Source organism: Mus caroli, unplaced genomic scaffold, assembly GCF_978045245.1.
Source record: "Mus caroli unplaced genomic scaffold, Mus_caroli_1 scaffold_2, whole genome shotgun sequence".
Lineage (NCBI taxonomy): Eukaryota > Metazoa > Chordata > Mammalia > Rodentia > Muridae > Mus > Mus caroli.
In genome coordinates this window covers 128,065,448-128,084,579 of record NW_028227257.1, presented here as the reverse complement: position 1 = coordinate 128,084,579, position 19,132 = coordinate 128,065,448, and the positions used below count along the sequence as shown (strand labels likewise).

Here is a 19,132-nt window from a genome sequence, read left to right as displayed (position 1 = left end):
CAGGTCATTAGGCTTGTGCAGCAAGCGCCTGCAGCTGCTGAGCCATCTCATCATCCCCATCCTTTTGTCTCTTGACACTTAGTGTCATATTCAATTAAAGCTAACCTGAATTCTTTAAAATTTACTTTCATTTGATGTGCATTGGTGTTTTGCCTGGATGTATGTCTGTGTGAAGGTGTCAGATCCCTTGAAACTGGAGCCATACAGTTCTGATCTTCCATGTGGGTGCTGAGAATTGAACCTGAGTACGCTTAACCACTGAGCCATCTCTCCAGCCTGACAAACTGAATTTTAAGATGTATCATAGATCAAATAGCTTTAGGCCAAGTAAAATTAAATTCTATAAAAAAATTGAGAATGTTAAAATGTGAGCTGGTGAAATAGCTCACACTATAAAAGCCCTTGCTGCCAGGGCTGCGGAACTGAGTTCCAGGTCCTGGACCCACACAGTGGAAGAACTGACTCCCCAAAGTTTTCATCTGACCTCTACATCTCCTTCCAAACACACACACAAACAAAGTGCAATAAAAATTGTAATTAGATGCCAATAAGCAATCATGTGGATAAGAGGATACAGGCCCTGGAATGTACCAACTCTTGGCTAAGTTTAGTTTCAATTTTCATTTCAGATAAATTATGTGCCTATGCCAAGGAATACAACTAAAATATGGCTCTGAGTTTTGAAGTCTTCCACAGACCTATGCGGGCTCAAACCTACCCAACAGCAAGCTGGCAGATGAAATGGTAGATAAGATCTTTAATTTTCACTCACGAAGCGATATAGCCACTCAAAGATGTTATCTTTCTAAGCCCTTGGGATTTTACCCTTCATGGTCACAAAATCACTGCTTTCTCTCCTGGCATGGACTCTGCTAAGCCAAAGCTTCTCGTTTTAACCTTTCTTCTTAGGTAGACCACCCCAAGACCTCTTACCTAAATCTCATTGGGTCAAAAACAATACACATGGTCACCTCTGGCAGCAAAGGAGTCTGGGAAGGGAACTCCCTTTGTTTACTGACTTCTATACAGAATAATTAAAATGAGGTAGCTGGCTGAAAATGCATATTAAATAAAGCAAATTATACCGTCAACTACAGATACAGGAAGAGAGCATCAGCAAGTGGGAAGTGCTTGAATATAGTTACAAGATGCTTCAAAAGCATAGCATTTGGGGTCAGCAACATTAGGGTTGACCATTTAACTCGCTCATTAAGTCAACAAAAGCATCCCATCCCAGTAAGGGGGAAAATGTTAATAGGACCAAACATCCGAAGCACAAGGAATCTGGGGGTGCGGGTCAGTCTACCATACAGAAGTGAGGAGAGGGGAAAGATGGGTATGTAAAATCAATGTTGGGTATAGGGTTCTAAGTCCCAGCGTCTGTGGTGCCAGGCAGCCCTTTCTTTCCTCAAGGCAGTGCAGCCTGTCTCCTCCTGCATGCAGCCTCGTCCACTGGGTCCTGCCTTTCATCTTTTTTTTTTTTTTTTTTTCGGTTTTTCGAGACAGGGTTTCTCTGTGTAGTCCTGGCTGTCCTGGAAGTCACCCTGTAGACCAGGCTGGCCTGGACTCAGAAATCCACCTGTCTCTGCCTCCCAAGTGCTAGGATTAAAGGCGTGCGCCACCACCACCCGGTGCCTTTCATCTTCTTATGAAGAAACCATCACTGATTCAGAGTCCATCCTTTGTGGAAACGGTTCTGCTCCAGAACCCTGAGCTAACTTTACCCTCAGACCATTTCAAACAAGGTCACCTATGACATTCTAAGTAAACAGGAGCTTGGGAAACTTCATTTCATTCAATTGTGTAAGCTACATTAAAAGAAGAAAAACATCTCTCAAATTTAAACTTAGCTTCACAAATTTATAGTAATTTTTCCTTTGGGGAAAAACAAAAAGCCAGAAACTTTATTAAGAAAACAATGAAGTCAAACAAACCCACAAAATCAATCTGCATCCTCCCTTTTATCTATGAGCCAACATTGAAGTAATTAAGAAAGAAATCAACCTTTTGGTAGAATCATTAAGTTGGTGCTGTGTTGTGTATAATTTACCAGCCTTAAGGACAACACTGGTGTCACACTAAAGCAACAATTCAACAAAGCCCGACCCAGAAGTGGACAGGAGCTTTACACTTTGTTTTTCACTAAGAAAAGCCTTTAAAGAGATTCCAAAAGTGGAGAGGCGGCTCACAACCCTCCCTAACTCTAGTCCCAGGGGAGCTGATGCCCTCTTCTGGCCTCGGAGTGAACCAGGCATGCATGTGGTGCATAGATGCACATGCAGACAAAACACCTATATACCTGAAACACATAAAACTTCATTAAAAGTCAAAAAAGATCCCTAAGGCCATCTTCCCCCCATTTTGCAATGTTGGGGGGGGTGAAGAAAAAGCTCTATCACTGAGTTATATCCCTAGACCAGCCACATTTACAATTATTTTTCAAAATGTGGATGAAACTTTATTTTCATCTTCAGTATACAGTACAATCATTAGTCAAATATCAAATAGCATAATGGAAATACATATTTAAATGCTAAGCAAAAAGATAATGTGTAGGTAATTTTGTAAGCAAATTACCAAATAAAAAGACAACATTGGCTGACTGTTGACTTTTCAAACATATTCCACTTTACACTCAAGGAAATGTTTTATACTATAAAATTCTATATATTTTTAGGAATTTTCTAATATATCAAGATTTATATGAAAAATGAAATTAAAAAATTTTGTTAGAAAACACTAAATATGAACCCAATGTAGAAATCTGAAGGTAAACTATTCCTTTGGCTGAAAATAAATAGCTACAAACATCTTAAAATAAGTACAGTTCAATTGGATCATGGGAAAATATATATCTTTACATATCGTATTAATACTGAAATCAGATCAATACAGATTTAATATTTTAGGCTAACAATAACTCTGCAACACAAATTTATGAATGGAAAAAAAATAAAACGGAGGAAGAAATTTCTACATATATTAAACTTCACAGACACCAATATACACTATTTATATACAGGTCATGTGGCGTATTTTAGTATTCCAAAACAGCTAAGTTTCACTGGCTGGTCCCCACTTAATGAGAACGCAGTATTTACATTGACTAAATAAAGCTTTTATAATTTAGACAATAACTGAACATGAAATGCACAAACACTAGCATGAGCTTATTAAACACAGTTTGGAAGGGAAGGGAAGACGCATTCATCTACACAAACGTTATCAAGGGCAGCTCTGGACTTTTACGTTTATTTACTTAATCTTTGAAGAGCAGAAGGCTGTTCTAGAAACAGTAAGGTACCATGTCACACGCACTCCATCCTTGTTAGGACTCAATGAGTCCAGCCTAAGGGAGAAGGCTGTGTGAAACACAGAAGGTGAGGGCTAAGGACTGAAGAGCCTTCCAGGGTCCTGCATCTGACAACCAGACACTCACAAGATACAGACTTGCAGGGACGGCCCATGCTCTCTTCTGTGCTGGCTATTTTATGCAGTAGTAGGTTCTAGAATAAAGTTTCTTTGAAAAAAAACATACTTATAACCAAGTATCATAAACAGATAAATGATAAGATTTCCAAATTGTCTCACAATGGATTTTTAATAAAGTTTAAGGGCTTAAAAAAATATACAGAAGTGCATTCATGCAAAAATTTTAAATTTTAAAAAATCCCATTTAGAACATTTCCCAGTGTAAATATCATGGATCCAAGTCCTGTGCATCTATGTTTTCTAGTTTATGTTGTGTAAAAAGCTGATATAATAAAGTAGTGTGCAAAGTTGTAAGAGAAAATTCCCTTGGGTTTGCCACCAACTCTTACAGTATGTGGCACTGTACTAAGACCTAACGTAAGACAGGAGCTTCAGACAAGCAGCTGAGCGCTGTCCTGTTAGCCTGTGTCCACCACACCGCTACCTGCTGCTTCTGCAAAGGTTCACAACTACTTCTAGGGGATGCACAATCCCTTCCCAATGCCACGTGAAAGCCTGGCACGATGACAGCTTTCTGTAGGAAAGGAACGCCCACCTCGCACGTGACACCCATGATGGTTCCTATCACATCAGATTATGGGGAGTGTCTCCTGGCTCAGATTCACTGAGAATCCCTAAGAAGGAAGTGCAGTGTCTACATATGTGGCAGGCAGGAAATCCAAAGGATAGCACCTTCATTAGACATCCACCAAAAGACACTAGAAAACAATTCTAAATACCAGGGACACGAGTATGAGAGGATGCCTCTCCTGGGGCAATCCCTGGCCCTCGTCTGTCAGAGGACTGGCTAACTGCTCCACAATATTTGCATTTACATGGTTTTCACTGGTAATGACAGAAACCATTTTGTACCTTCCAAATTGTTCGTGCTTCTGTAGACAAGTATCTGCTAATTACTACTCAGCATTACACTGAGAGCAAACCTGACAGTACTGCAAACACAACTGTAATTTAAGGAGCCAACAGGAAATATGCTGTCAAGCTAAAGGCTTGCACTAAAAGATGTTCGCCTTTTAAAATAACAGGGTGTGGGAAATTCAAGGGGTGGGGGAAGTGCAGACAAAATGTTTAAAGGTCTTCAGTGCTCCTCAAAAATCACATCTTAAGAGGAAACAACGGGTTCTTTAAAGAGAAAATTCCACACTCCTACCTCATATCGTGTAGTGTCATAAGGCTACTCAGTAAGGGCCCAGAAAGTTCAGCCAGACTAACTTAGAACATCCAAGCTGCCTTTGACCAAAAGATCAGCTTCAAGCCAAATGGACTGGAAAAAAAACTTTTATGGCCTTCAGGGTAAGGTGGGGTTTTGTGCTTTATTTATTCATGGTTCTTTTTGACTGAAAGGGGAAACTTTTAATATTTCAGATTAGAATCCCCTATATTAAACGGCACACCCACGAAGCCATTCAGCAGGTCCTGGTGTGTCTCTACAGGAGAGGCTGCTGGTGGTAGCTTGCTTGTGGCTGTGCAGCTACAGGTGCAGGAACTGCCACTGGAAAGCCGGCCAGCTGAGGCAAACCGGATGCTGTGTTCTGGAAAGAAGACACATCTGCAGACATCCCCACGGGCTGTGTGTAAGCAGCTGTACCAGCAGCTGCCTGAAGACGAGAGCTCTGGTTCATGTAAGAAGGGTTGGAGACAGTGTCCTGTCCAGTGCTGCAAATAAAGTTTCACAAAGAAAAATCACAGTTACTTTCGCTCAAGTTGCAGCAACAGATCGTCATGACAAACATGCCTTTTCCATTTTCTTTTCAAGCTTATGTAGCCATCATACTAGTAACTTTTTGGTTTTTTGGTTTTTTTTTTTTTTTTTTTTTTTGTATGTTGGTTGGTAGGTTTTTTTTCTCTGTGCAGCTCCAACTGTCTTGGAACTCACTCTGTAGACCAGGCTGGCCTTGAACTCAGGAAGGGTCAGACCCGCATGTCTCTGCCTTCTGAGTATTGAGATAAAGGCATCTACCACCACTGCCTGGGATAATTATTTTCATGTCTACACAGAAGAACAGGACTAGAGTCCAGAGTGTGAAGACAGTGCTCACTGTGAAAGCATGAAGAATGAATCTGGATCTCTAGCTAACCCCAAGACAGGGAGACAGACACAGGCTTTTTGTCTGACCAGTGTGACCAGTGTTTCAGATAAGTGAGAGACTATGCTGACAAAACTAGGTGGGTGGAGCTGGAGTGATGGCTCAGCAGGTAAGAGCACTGGTTGCTCTTCCAGAAGAGCAAGCTTGATTCCCAGCACCCACATGTCAGTTCACAACCATCTCTTAACTATTTCCAGGGGATCTCATACCTTATTTTGGCCTAGAAGGGACCAGGTACACACAGTACAGACTGACACTGAAGAAGACTGAGACTGAAGAAGACATCCTGACCTCTCTCTGGCTGCTACAAATGCCCATATGGGCAACAAACTAGCACGGTAAAGGTACCCACAGAAATATTCCTATACAGCACTCAAAATTAAAGACAAAAGGAAGGAGAGGGAGCAAGCAGTGGCAGGCACAAGTTTCGGTCACAAAAATGGCTAAAGAAGCACCTGAGACAGGGAGGAGATGGCTGGGGACGGTGAGGCTTCCACACAAGCAGTAAAGGAGGTCAAAGAGCTAACAACAGAGAAAAGCCTAGCTATAAGTGAGTAAGAAATTGACAAAAAGCAAGCTGTTTCTTCTACTTGAGATGATGGTGAGCACAGATCGATCGATCAATTGATCGATCCATCCATCCATCCATTTTTAAGGGCAAGGTCTCACTTTACAGTACTATGTAGACCAGACAGGCTTTGCACTCACAAGGATATGCGTGCCTCTTCATTCAAAGTATTAGGATTTTACATTTTTTATTTAAACCTTGAGGTTCCATGCAGTAGTTACAATGAGATGCTATCTTGTAGTCTCTTATATCTTGCAGTCTATTATAATAGACTTTCAATAATAAGCAAGGTTCACAAAGCAATAGCACGTAAGATTAGAAGGCTTATTTAACCTGCACTCTCAAAGCACTGAAGGGACTGAGGGTGCGAAGTGCGCTTGCCTGTGACTCCTGAGGCCAGCTACCAAGAAGGCAGGGCAGCCCTGCTCAAGAGGCACCCCAGACCACCACAGCCCCAAGCTTCCCTCTGACAAGAGCTTAGCACTTTCAAAATCAGAACAGTGCGGTCTGTATCAGACCCTGCATCGAGTGCTTTGGGACTGACCACACCTCTCTGCATCAGATCCCTGCGTAGAACGCTATGGGATTGACCACATACCCAAACTCACTCACACTTAAGAGGGAAACAAACCACGCCAAATGGAAGGACTCTGCTTTTCTCCTATTTCTACTATGATATAAATATATTTAAAAGATATTTATTTTTAAATCACACCAAATATGTTGCTTACAGTAGAGGATTAATGTTGATGTACCAGGCTTTCCTCCATAATACCTACTAGTACTCAGAATACCAAACCGTAGTGTAACCCACAGATACATGTGGGTCCTCTTACTTTTCAGGTAGTCCTTACAGCAACTCAAGGACTTAAGACAGAAAGGGACCTTAAAGGGCAGCTACATATTAACACTGAATGCATATTCTGTGATAGACAGGAAGATTTAAACTATGATTTTCAGAGAATGCTTGTATAGAAATATTAAACCACTGTCCAATCTTACTCCTTTTACGGGTGAAACAGTAAATTTTTTTTAATATTCAGGAGTACATACAGCTAATGTCGCTAGCACGGCTTCACTAGGCTAACTCACCACAGCACAGTACTAAGAACGCCATGGCATCAATCCCTATGAAGCACTACTACAAGAGAAAGATTTCTTTCTAGGGTCGTAAGTGTGGGTTTAAATTTTTGCAACTACCAAGGTTTAGCTGAAGTAAAGCAGCCCCATCCCACCCATCGAGAGCAGCAGTGGCCACTTCAGCAACTCCACTTAGGAGTGGGACTGGGAGAGCGGGCACGGCAGCACCCACCTTTGATCCCAGTACTCAGGAGGCAGAGGCAGGTTCATCTCTAAGAGTTCAGGCCAGTCTGGTCTACACAGTGAATTCTAGGACAGATAGGGCTATGTGGAGATACCATCTCAAACAATCAAACAAACAACGACAAAAGTAAACGTTGGAAATGTTACTGTAAGGAGAAGAGTCTGTAAGTTCCTGGAAAATTAACATAGCGCCCCAAAACTTACCTTAAATATGGAGGTTGGACGGTGTGTGCTGTTACTGAGTTCATATTTGGAGGCAGAGATCTCAGCGAGCCCATAGGATCAGGTCCTAGGTTATAGTTCTGGGCAACAGATACTTGGTGAATGCCGTGGCCCAGGTAGTTTCCACCATGCGACTGGACTGGATATGTCTATTAATCAAAGAGAAAAAAACTCTGCTTGCTATCTCAATGATTTAACTGAGCATACCTAAAACTTTTAAGACATAAAAGAAAAATGTTGAACTATTCGGGGAACAATCTGATTCTACTGATCTTTCCACACTGGAACAAAGTGGAGAGTCTCCGACTTATGATATCTAATCAATGGACTTTTTTGCAATTTGTTTAATTGTTCTTTGATTTTCCACGAGTTTGAAGAAAAATAGTGGGAGCTGTATTTTTAAGAAGGTTGGAACCTATCAAGAGTGCCTATTAACATACATCTCACCACAGAGCAGAGCCTTCCCTTGAAGGGAAACCTGTGATTACTCCACATCACCATGAGAATGACTACTCCAACTCCCCACTATTGGCTATTGGAGTGCAGGCTGAAAGAGAGGACCAGGGTGCTAGGCCCTCTCCTGCTGTGGAGTGGTAGCTAGTAGGTATGGTCTTGTAGAATTGTCACAGTGGGGGGTGGGTTTTGAGATCATGCCTGTTGTGATGACAATAGACTGAACTTCTGAACATGTAAGGCAGCCCCAATTAAACATTTGCCTTTATAAGAGTTGCCGTGGTCATGCGTGTCTTCACAGCAATGACTAAGACACCTGCCTTCAGAAGATGAGAAAGATGGAGCTATGAAATAAGACAAAGTGCATCCTTAGGAAACTGCAAAAAGTCACTGGATTCTTATGCAAACTTATGTAATTTTCACAGTAACAGCTCTGTAAGGACAGAGTCTATTAGCCTACTCATAACACATAACAGCATTCAAAAGCAATCCATATGCTTAATAAATACTATACGGTAATAATCATTGCTCTAGTTTTATTTAAAGCAAAGATTACATTAAAATCTAGAATAACAGGAATGTCAAATAAAACATTTAATATACTGATATTCTCTTTAGCAGTGACTGGCAATCCACTGCCAAAAGGCTGAGACGTAGGGACGGTTTCTGCAGCTCACCATTTGTAAGTGCACTTCCTGTGCGTAACCCATCCGCTCTTAGTTCATGTTTTTCAAAACAGAACAGGAATTTTTGAAATTTCAAACATTTCAAACATACTCACACATGAGTTAATGTATTAAGAGGCTTGTAGACGAGCTATACAAACTGCAGCCCAGAAGCCTGGGCCAGGAGTGACCTCCCTTTACAGACATGAGGCAGACATATAGGTTTCTGTACAGTGGAGCAGACATTTCTCATGTATTCTACTTTTACAGCAGCAATAAACACTTTTTAAAAAAACAGAAGTAACAGTGAAAAAACTTCAGGAATCTTTTTCTTTTACCCAGAAATCTAAGCTCATATGCAATTTTCAAAAAGTTCAGAGCATGGCATATTTGATAAATGCTTCTCCTCTGGTGTGACAGTTACCACAGTAACCATTTAAAAAAAAAACTTAGCAATTACATTGTGTTACATCATCTAATTTATGCACCCACATTCTAGTTGCTCTCCTTGGTGTCTCCTTCACACTCTCCACTGCATACCAGTTTTCATAAATTAACACGAATTTTGCTCATCCACACTTAATTTAAATGTAATTGGCCAAAATTTGAAAAATGCTTCGGAATGGGGATACTGAAAACCTTAAGTACTCTCATGTCGGCCGGAGGCGCAAAAGCATGGTAAGTACTGGGAGAGCGATGCTGCTAACGGGCAGCTTCTGGCAACGACATCCCACCGCCTGGAGCAAGGCTGCATTGTACATAGACTTTTCAGTCCTGAATCTAACGCATGCTCTGAGGACAAAAGAAGCTCATTAACTAATCTTCCAATAATTACCAAAGACATATTTGAAAGGTTTTTAAAGAAATATTTCATCTCCTTGTTAAACAGTATCTAGAGGATTTTCACAGCAGGCTCTACGTAAAAGGATCCATACTTGGGGCTAGAGAGATGGCTCAAAGGTTAAGAACACTAGCTGCTTTTTCAAAGGACCCAGGTTCAACTCCCAGCACCCACCTGGGAGCTCACAACTATATGTAACTCCTTTCTGGAGGACCTGACACCCTCATACAGACATATATCCAGACAACACATCAATGTACATACAAAATAAAAACAAATTACACACACACACACACACACACACACACACACACACGATATCTATGCTTGATTATGTAGGACTTACATCTGCAGAAAAGATGTATACCCCATATTTACTTGCTCACAGAGGCATACAAAGAACCAGAAACAGTCTTTTCAATGTGTTAAAAATGAACTGGAATGCATTTGTGAAATATCCTATTTAATCTTTATGGCAAACAGTGTTTAGACAACACTTCCTGAAACCATCAAAGTCCAGTGTCAAGGTGTATATATGAAGACCCCACCCCCCAGCCCCATACAACAGAGCCCTGACTGTGTGCTGGGAAGTCTGGATTTCAAGAACTTGGTGCTCAAGAGCGAACTTTACCAATGAATCAACCCGTTAGTGAGTCCGCGGTTGAACTGCTGTAAGAAGGTGAGGACTTGCTGGAGAAAGCAGGTCACTGGGGGCTTTGGAAGGCTGAGCCCAGGCCCCCACTACTCTGCTTCCCAGCTGCCATGAGGATGGAGTGATTATGCTCCACCATACTGCTCTTCTGGGCCAAGGAAAATGGAGCCAGCCGACTATGAGCTGAGACATCTGAAATTACCAGGCCAGCCAAATAAACTTCTTCATTTAGCTGACTTTTCTCAGGTACTTTGTCACAGTGAAGGAAAATACATACAGTTCCAGGGTTGTACATTTTTCTTTTCTTGGTTATGAGCCTAGTCTTTAACAGCTAAGCCATCTCTTCACATCTTTCCAGCCCTAGTTTCATAATTGTACTCATGGGCAACAAATCTTTAGCATTATGCTCTTACACATTTATTAAAAAAACAACAATTGAATACTTTCTCAAAAGCAAGGCTCACCTGCACTGGAACCCCAGCTGCTGTGGGCGGGTAATGTGCCGGATGCAGCTTTGAATAGACCGAGTACACAGGCGCTTCATTCACCAACTTATTGTACAGGTCCAGGGCTTCCAGCACCTTTACATTCAACTCAGACAGTTCTGAATGCCTCCTGATAGACAAGACAAGAATTTGCACAGTGACATGATGAGTGTTAAGTTTAGTTCATTTCTATTCCTACATCAGAAGGCTCTTCTCATATGCAATGAAAGGACATTCGCACAGGGAAGCTGAGAGGAGAAACTGCTGAATTCCATCAACAGGCTGGTACGTCTTTCTAATCGTATGGAAAAGTCAGATCTACACCTCATAAACTGCAATCAATTCATAATTTGGGTGCTAGAATTTAGCTTAATACATTATAGATTTATGTCAAAAGTTTAATTACAAAGAAAAATAGTGTATGTTAAATCTGTGCCTTAATTATAAATCTCACTAACACAGTAGGAGATGAAGACCCAGAGCCCCTGTGGAGTATATTATGACTTAAATAAGAGTATAATGGGAAAAAAAGACATACACATCTTACTTAGATCCTTGAAAAGACCAACTAAACTTTTTAAAAAATATTATCAAGAAAACACAAGTAAAGCCAACATATACGCAAGCTAGTCCCCATTGTTCTTTTTATGTACTTAGTGGCTTTGAGGAAGCAAATAAAACCAGCCGCCTCATTGTATAACAAAAAATCCAAGTAAGCATTTCCATACTCACGCAGGAGACATACAGCAAAAATCCTTCTGCTTGGTACACTCCTGCCTGCTCCCTAGTAATAACTGACGTGGAGAGCCACAAGTTTGTATAAGTTAAATGGCCACCTTTTGTGTGGCCTCAAACATCTATAAGTGTATACTGGATGTGATTCAGTGTGTATAAAGAGGGGTGAGAAGCAGAAGAAAGGGCCCACCACACCACACAAATGGCTGTCTCCCCTTTACTAACATGCTATCTGAGCTAACTAACAGGTGCTGTTCCTTTTCTTGCAATGATCACAAGCAAACTCTATCTTCAGAAGTATCTATCTGCTGCAAAGCACCCAGATCTACAGAGATTAGGTGCACACCTTAACAAATGTGTGACTGAGAACTGGTCTACACAACCCAGCATGCTGATGAAACACTAACACAACAGTAGAAGGCCGCGAGCACCATGCACAAAACCATCTTTCAGGAGCCAGTAACCCAGAGCAAAGGCAAGCCTTCACGGAATTACACTCAGGACTACACTAGAACAAGGAGAACAGCTGAGTCTCTTTTTGGAAGACAAGATCAAGAGCACAAAAGAAAAACCAGCAAATGAAGTAACATAGAGCCAAGTACAAACTTGTATGAAATGGGGCGAGAACTTAGAGGTTAAAGTGAGCTGGAGACTGCAGAGACAGGACTAGGATTTAAGCTGGTCCTGAGGAAGGATGGACAGGCGAGGTGAAAACGACAAAGGACAACCAAAGTACACAGAGGAAGAGTGAGAAGGCCAACCTGATGGGGAAGGCAGTAGAAAATCAGATTACAACAGTCTGGAACACAGTCAGCACACGACAGCTTTGTGATAACAAAGTGAAACGTACAAGTTAATTTCCTAACACCTCAGTTTTACTCTCACTCCCATCCCCCATGCAAATAGCAAACTGTTACTGATTTATTCGAGGAAAAATGACTTACATTTATCTTTGAATTTGTTACAGGAGCAAACAACCCATGAGCCTAAGAAGCACCGTCTGGCTAGCAGCTGTGTACGTCCCCTCTGCTATGAAACCCTGACGATAGCTAGCCGACTCATGGCTTGCCAGCCAGCTCTCATTCACTGACATCAGAAATGGGTACCCTTTAAGTTTTAATTCCTTTAGTAAAATTCTTATTTAATAAAAGTAATGCTATGCTGTCATATCTTCCACTATATACTTGACATCATCCCATATCAGCAAGTATTCTTCAATGGAAATAATTTCTACTATAAGATAGAGAATGTTTAATTTTGAAAACCAATTTCACACTGAAAGGCATTTTAGCTAGCTGCATTTTTATGGCCATAAATAGCACTGTGTTGAATACCACAACATCTGGTCACTGTATAGCCCCCCAGATTTAGTATGCATTTCAAGTGGTTTGGGTAAAGAATATTTTTAGGCCCAGGAAAATGTGTACTGATACTGCTAGCCACATGTATGGAAAACTAGTCATTTTTCCCTCAACTTTGCCAGTCTGATTACTCACTAATCATTAGTAGCAGATGTATAAGTAGGTGTGTGATACTTTCTCCAAAACTATGATCAATCTACCACTGATTATTTCAGTTTTGTAAAAAACACAAAGGACTTGTAAAAAAAAATGCTATGAAGGAGCTGGAGAGATGGCTCAATGGTTAAGAGCACTGGCTGTTCTTCTTCAGGACCTAGGTTTGATTCCCAGCTCACAGCCATCTGTAATTCCACTTCCAAGTGATCTGATACCCTCTTCTGGCCTATGCAGGCACCAGGTAGATACATAGTGCAGACATACACGGAAGCAAACGCTTACACATAAAATAAAAATAATGTCACAATACATCATGAAACAAACCATTTTTCCCTGAATGAATCATTGTTTGCCATTCCTAGTTTTTAAAAAGGTCTATTAGAAAATTAAACAACCTAATTCCTTTCTTCTTGTATGCTTTATACAGCAGTTCAACCACAAGGGGCTGGAAAGGGAGGAGAACGGAGAGTAATTCCTTCTCGCTGGACTTCATTTCTCAAACTTCTCCTTCCGAGTTCAGAGAGAGCTGGGAATATCCCTGTCCACCAGCAGGGCCGATGCCTGTTCTCAGATCAGCAAACCCAGGGAGATAGGGAACAGAAAGGGCAACAGGAACACAGAGACGTGAGAGGAGACGGGAAGTCGCCGCACTGCATTTAGTTTCCCGAATTAGAGAGATCTCGCTTGTTATAGTTACAGATGTAACTCCTGGGTCTGTCACAAGTCAATGCTCACCTAAAACGCCCATTTTCATGTTGTCCTCAATACACTTCATTCTTTACTACTTAATTCCAGCCCCCAAAACAGTGATTGGTGTGATAAAATGCAAGGGTCCACGGTTATATGCATATCACATTACTGCCACTGATGAAAATAATGTTCCCAAAATAAACAGCATTACTAGAAACCAGCTTTAAGAGTCTGCACCTGACCAGGAGCCGCAGCAGATGCTCAATCCCATGAGCACTTTCACCAGCGGTCAACCTGGTCAAAACAAGTAAGGCGCTCACCTATCAATATCTTCAAGTTTTTCATCTATCATCGGACCCATCTGTTGGCAAACATCTGTAACACAAAAATAATTACAAATGCAGAAACAGTGCAGCTTAAGTCAGTTCAACAATCTTTAAACAAGAGACTATGCAACATCATACAAAATATAGAGAAACAATCTTATGCTGGGGAAAGATGACAAAAGATCTATGACAGTACCTTTACTATCTTATATTACTATCACAGACCAGAGGCAAGGTCAACGTCAGGATAACAATGTCATCATGGTCCTGGAGTCACCGAGCAAGTTTAGAGGCTGTGACAGTCACCCCAAAGTCTGAAGAGTCTCTACAGAACCCTTAGCTAAGTGACGGGAACACAATCCGTATGTATAAAGTAGGTACAAACATGCACAAACATGAAATAATAAGACTTTCCACTTATGTGAGACTGTTTGCAATGCAGGGCTGATAAGACAGCTACGCAGATAAAGGAGCTATACAAGCCTGGTGACCTGAGCTTGATCCTAGGAACACTCATGTGGAACAGACAGCCAGCTCCCCAGTAATAGCCTCTGGCTTCCACATGTGTATACGACATGCATGCTCACCCACACATACACAATGCACATCCATGGGTGTGTGAGGGCACATACGTCAATAAAAATGCAAACACTTCATGTATTTCCAACTGTAAACAAGTATAACAGAGAAATGCTCCATATTCATAACCAAGCTATCTTATTTAAAAAAATTAAGATTTATCTATTTACTGTTTTCTTCTTCTTTTTTTTTTTTTTTTTTTTTTACAAAGATAATTGTTTGGTTTTGTAGGTTTTTTTTTGACAGAGTCTCACTCCATAGTCTAGACTGGCCTTAATTAGCCTTCTTCATGCTGGAATTATATGTACAATCCCAGAAGCCCAAAGTACTGGGATTTTTGTTTGTTTGTTTCTCTGGTTGATTGCTGGTTGGTTATTTGGTTAGAAACCCAAGAAGGGTTCCTAAAACACAAAAGAATATCTGTTTTTGCTTTAAACTTAGAGACTAAATGACATACATTCAGAAGACAGTTAAACAATAAACTTTTACACTTTGATTTAATTTAATATGATTTTTTGTTTTTTGTTTGTTTTCAAGACAGGGTTTCTTTGTGTGGCCCTGACTGTCCTGGAACTCAAAAATCTGCCTGTCTCTGCCTCCCTAGTGTTTGGTTTAAAGGCATGAGCCACTACCACCTACCTGTCTATGCTGTTATTTCTAATTCTGCCTTTTCGTTGGCCAATTTCACCAGTGATCTTACAGAAATACAAAGACTGCTTTTGTGAAATGGATATAGGCTGTGACAATATCTTCCAACTGACATTTCTATTATTTTACTACACAAGTCTGTTTCTCACAAGAATTTCAAATCTCAAAAAGCAAACAGGAAGCAGAAAAAAACTTCAAAACACCATAAACAGGTAATCTATATGTTAAAACACCATAAATAGGTAATCTATATGTTAAAACACTATAAACAGGTAATATATACTTTAAGCAACATTAAGGTGAGTTCAACATTAACTAAATACCTTCCAAGTCCAAGAGGTCTTGGGAGTCGGGTTTTGAATCTTTTGGATCTATGCTCTGGAGAATCTGCAGGGCTCTATCCATTTTACCCTAGGATGAAATCAGGAGATGCTGAGAAGTCTGAAGGGTTAACCACGGTGGATGGAAAGCACTGTGCCCACATACTCCAAAAAGATAGCATTATTTTTAAAACATCTTGGTAGTTTATTAAACAAAAGGTCGATACCTCATCTATATAAACAGGCTCGGGTTCTGATTTCTTAATTTCTTCCACATCATCATCAATTACATTCAATTTGTCCACCGTTGCTACAGAAACAAAACAAGTTTTAAGTTTTCAGCATTACAATTTAGTCATTAAATTTCTAAGTGGTCTATTATTATCCATAGGAGAAAAGTAGAAGCTCCTTAGTCATCACACTTCATAATCAATATATTACACACAGTCATTCATTTACGCCACAATATTTACTCAGCACGCACAGTGTGCCAAACCTCCTTCCCAGTGCTTAGATGCATGTAGGGAGTGAACAGAATCTTCTGGTGTTGGTGGAACTCACAGTCAAGTGGGACAGAGCAGTATCCATGGGCTCTGTCACTACAGCTACTTTCATGAAAACTGTTACTGCTGAGATGAATAAATATACAAGCGAATAGATTTTTATGACTAAGCCAGTTTCTCTTATAACAGTGTTCCATCTATACTCTGACCTCCTATATTTATAAATAAAAAAAACAACTCAACCTGTATTTCCTATTTGAACAAAATATAGACCCAACTTAACCTAACTCTGAGTTAAAATAGTATAAATTACAACAAAAAAGCATTTCATAAAGAGAATGTTTTAAAATAATTTATAAATACGCATATCTGAAAACTACTCAGTACAAGTTCCCTGGAGCACTGTTAGAATGTACCTAATTTTAACTAAACTTTGATGGAAACAAAATTAGTACAAAAAACAATGTATCTAAAGGACAGGTCCAGCAGAATCCTGCTGTAAGTATTTGGCTAACTTTGAATAAATCACATGTAAAGAGAGCTCAACAAGGCACAGAGATACAGTGAGGGTCAAGACACCTTTCGTGCAGGGCATGGTGGCACATACCTTTAATTTCAGCACTGGGAGGCACAAGCAGGTGGATCTCTGTGAGTTCAAGGCCAGCCTGATCTATAAAGAGTGTCCAGGACAGCTAGAACTCTGTTACACAGAGAAACTGTCTCAAAAAAACAAAACATAAAGAGTACCTTTTACTATTTAAAATGTTACTGAAGAGAGGCTGGAATCTAACCTAGGGCATTGCACAGGCTAGGAAATCATTTTACTAGACTATAGGCCAGTCTCTTCCAACTATTCTAAGAGGAAAATCAGTGAATTGGATGTTTTCTATGTTTTGTAAAGTTATCTGAAAAGTTCCCAAGGCTCCTATCAACTAAGAAAGCCAAAGTAGATTGTTTGTTTTGTTGTTGTTGTTGTTTTGTTTTTGTTTTTTTTTTTTTTGGTCCTTACTGGCCAGAAACTCACTATGTAGACTAGGTGAGTCAGGAACTCAGACATCTGCCTGCCTCTGCCTCCCAAGGGCTGGGATTAAAGGCGTGTGCTGCCACGCCCAGTCCCATCCACTCTCAGAAGCCAATAATAAACTCAAAGGAAGATAACTTCAATAGACTGGAGCTTCTTTGGGAAACGAATGCCTTTGCTACCTTACCTGTCTCAACCTCTGCGCTTAAGTCGGTCGTTACAAAGTTGGAGGGGAAGAGTCCTGTTCCTCTGTGATTTTCTCCTTGCCACCAGTTGGCGTCACTGAAAACAGCATGAGAAAGGTCATTTGTTACCCTCTATCCTGTCGACAGAAAACTGAACAGCTACTGGACTTTCCCATTTGTTCCCATCCAGCTATACATAAGAATTGTTTTCCGGGGCTGGTGAGATGGCTCAGTGGGTAAGAGCACCCGACTGCTCTTCCGAAGGTCCAGAGTTCTAATCCCAGCAACCACATGGTGGCTCACAACCATCCGTAACGAGATCTGGCGCCCTCTTCTGGAGTGTCTGAAGACAGCTACAGTGTACTTACATGTAATAAATAAATAAATCTAAAAAAAAAAAAAAGTCAAAAATACTTAAAAAAAAAAAAAAAAAGAATTGTTTTCCTTGGCCAGACACAGTGGGATAGACCTGTAATCCTAACACTGGAAAGCCAGAAATGCTTTTTTCTTAAATTAATATATTTATAATTAAATCAGTGGAAAGATAGTTAAAAATACATTAAATCAAAGAAAATCTATATCCTCATACCTACATTTTGAAGCAATTATCAGTGACTAAACCCCAAGCCCAAATCCATCCTTCCACACTACCAGCATCCAAACTAAAGCAGCTCCCTTCCCAGCCTCCTTGCCACCTTTCACACATAAGGACAACTGAACTGTCACCTGTATGGAGACATGTGTCACCCGAGGAGAACGTACAGTTTCATGATGCCACTCATCTTTAAAGTTCCATCCCAAGTGCATATGCACTTAGTCCAGTCATTTCTGTGAAGGTGAACTCCTAACAGCTCATTCCAGGTCACTCCCAGTCTCCCAACACTACGAGGACTGAAGAGTGCAGAGAGGTGGTGGGAGATGCCTTTGGGAGGCAGAAGCAGGTGGATCTCTGAGTGGGGCCAGCCTGGTCTACAGAGTGAGCTCTAGCACAGCCAGGGCTACACAGAGAAACCCTGTCTCGGGAAAAAAAACCAAATAAACAAAACTGAGTAGTAACCACTCTGGGTTAGAAAGCCCACAAGCAACAACTGTTCTAGGTCTGTTCAAGACCGTAACCTGCAAGCTAGGTGTGTTTACACGTCTATAGTTCTTAGTACTTGGAAAGAACTGCACAGCCACGGAGTTCAAGACCAGTCTGGATAAAAAGGCCAAAACAATGAAACTATCTCTGAAAAAAATTGAGGGATGGGGGTGGGGGAAGGATGGACACACAGACAAAACTACTTGCTGGCTTAGTTTTCCAGATACACTCACATGTTTATTAGAAATACTGGTAGCTCACATTCCTTCTTCCCCAAGGAGGATGGGATGGGGCAGTCATTTTCCCCACACTTGATAACTGCCCATACCAACATCTGATGCCAGAAAGGAGGCGAGCCACGCATGCTTCAGCAAGCTCATCCGCACTCTCCAGGGCCCAGTAGTGCTACACTGCCTCTTCCACAGACTGACTTTTCTTTTTCTTCTTTGAGACAGAGTTTCTCTGTGTAACCTTGGCTGCACTGGAACTTGCTCTGTAAACTGCTTCTTTTTTTAAAAGATTTATTTATTTTTATATGAGTACATCGTAGCTCACTTCAGACACACCAGAAGAGGGCATCAGACCCCATTACAGATGGTTGTGAGCCAGCATGCGGTTGGCTGAGAAATGAATTCAAGACCGTGGAAGAGCAGTCAGTGCTCTTATCTGCTGATCCATCTCTCCAGCCCTGAGCTGCTTATTCTTATCTTTGCCTGTTAGTTTTTCCTACTGGATCACA

At 40.9% G+C, this 19,132-nt stretch overlaps 1 protein-coding gene across 3 annotated transcripts in view; it reads right to left on the bottom strand.

Annotated features, from left to right (window-relative positions):
- Positions 1–2,837: 2,837 nt before the first annotated feature.
- The window catches only part of Stam2 (signal transducing adaptor molecule 2), a 45,244-nt gene continuing 28,949 nt past the window's right edge, over positions 2,838–19,132 (bottom strand). For all 3 annotated transcript variants that reach the window (XM_021156052.3, XM_029473874.2, XM_029473875.2), the window contains 7 exons: positions 17,315–17,409; positions 15,831–15,913; positions 15,607–15,694; positions 14,051–14,105; positions 10,768–10,918; positions 7,675–7,841; positions 2,838–5,148 (listed from right to left, as the gene is read on the bottom strand). In XM_021156052.3, coding sequence (XP_021011711.1) covers positions 4,920–5,148; positions 7,675–7,841; positions 10,768–10,918; positions 14,051–14,105; positions 15,607–15,694; positions 15,831–15,913; positions 17,315–17,409 — 868 coding nt within the window. In that variant the 3' untranslated portion in view covers positions 2,838–4,919. The remainder of the gene's footprint in view (positions 5,149–7,674; positions 7,842–10,767; positions 10,919–14,050; positions 14,106–15,606; positions 15,695–15,830; positions 15,914–17,314; positions 17,410–19,132) is intronic.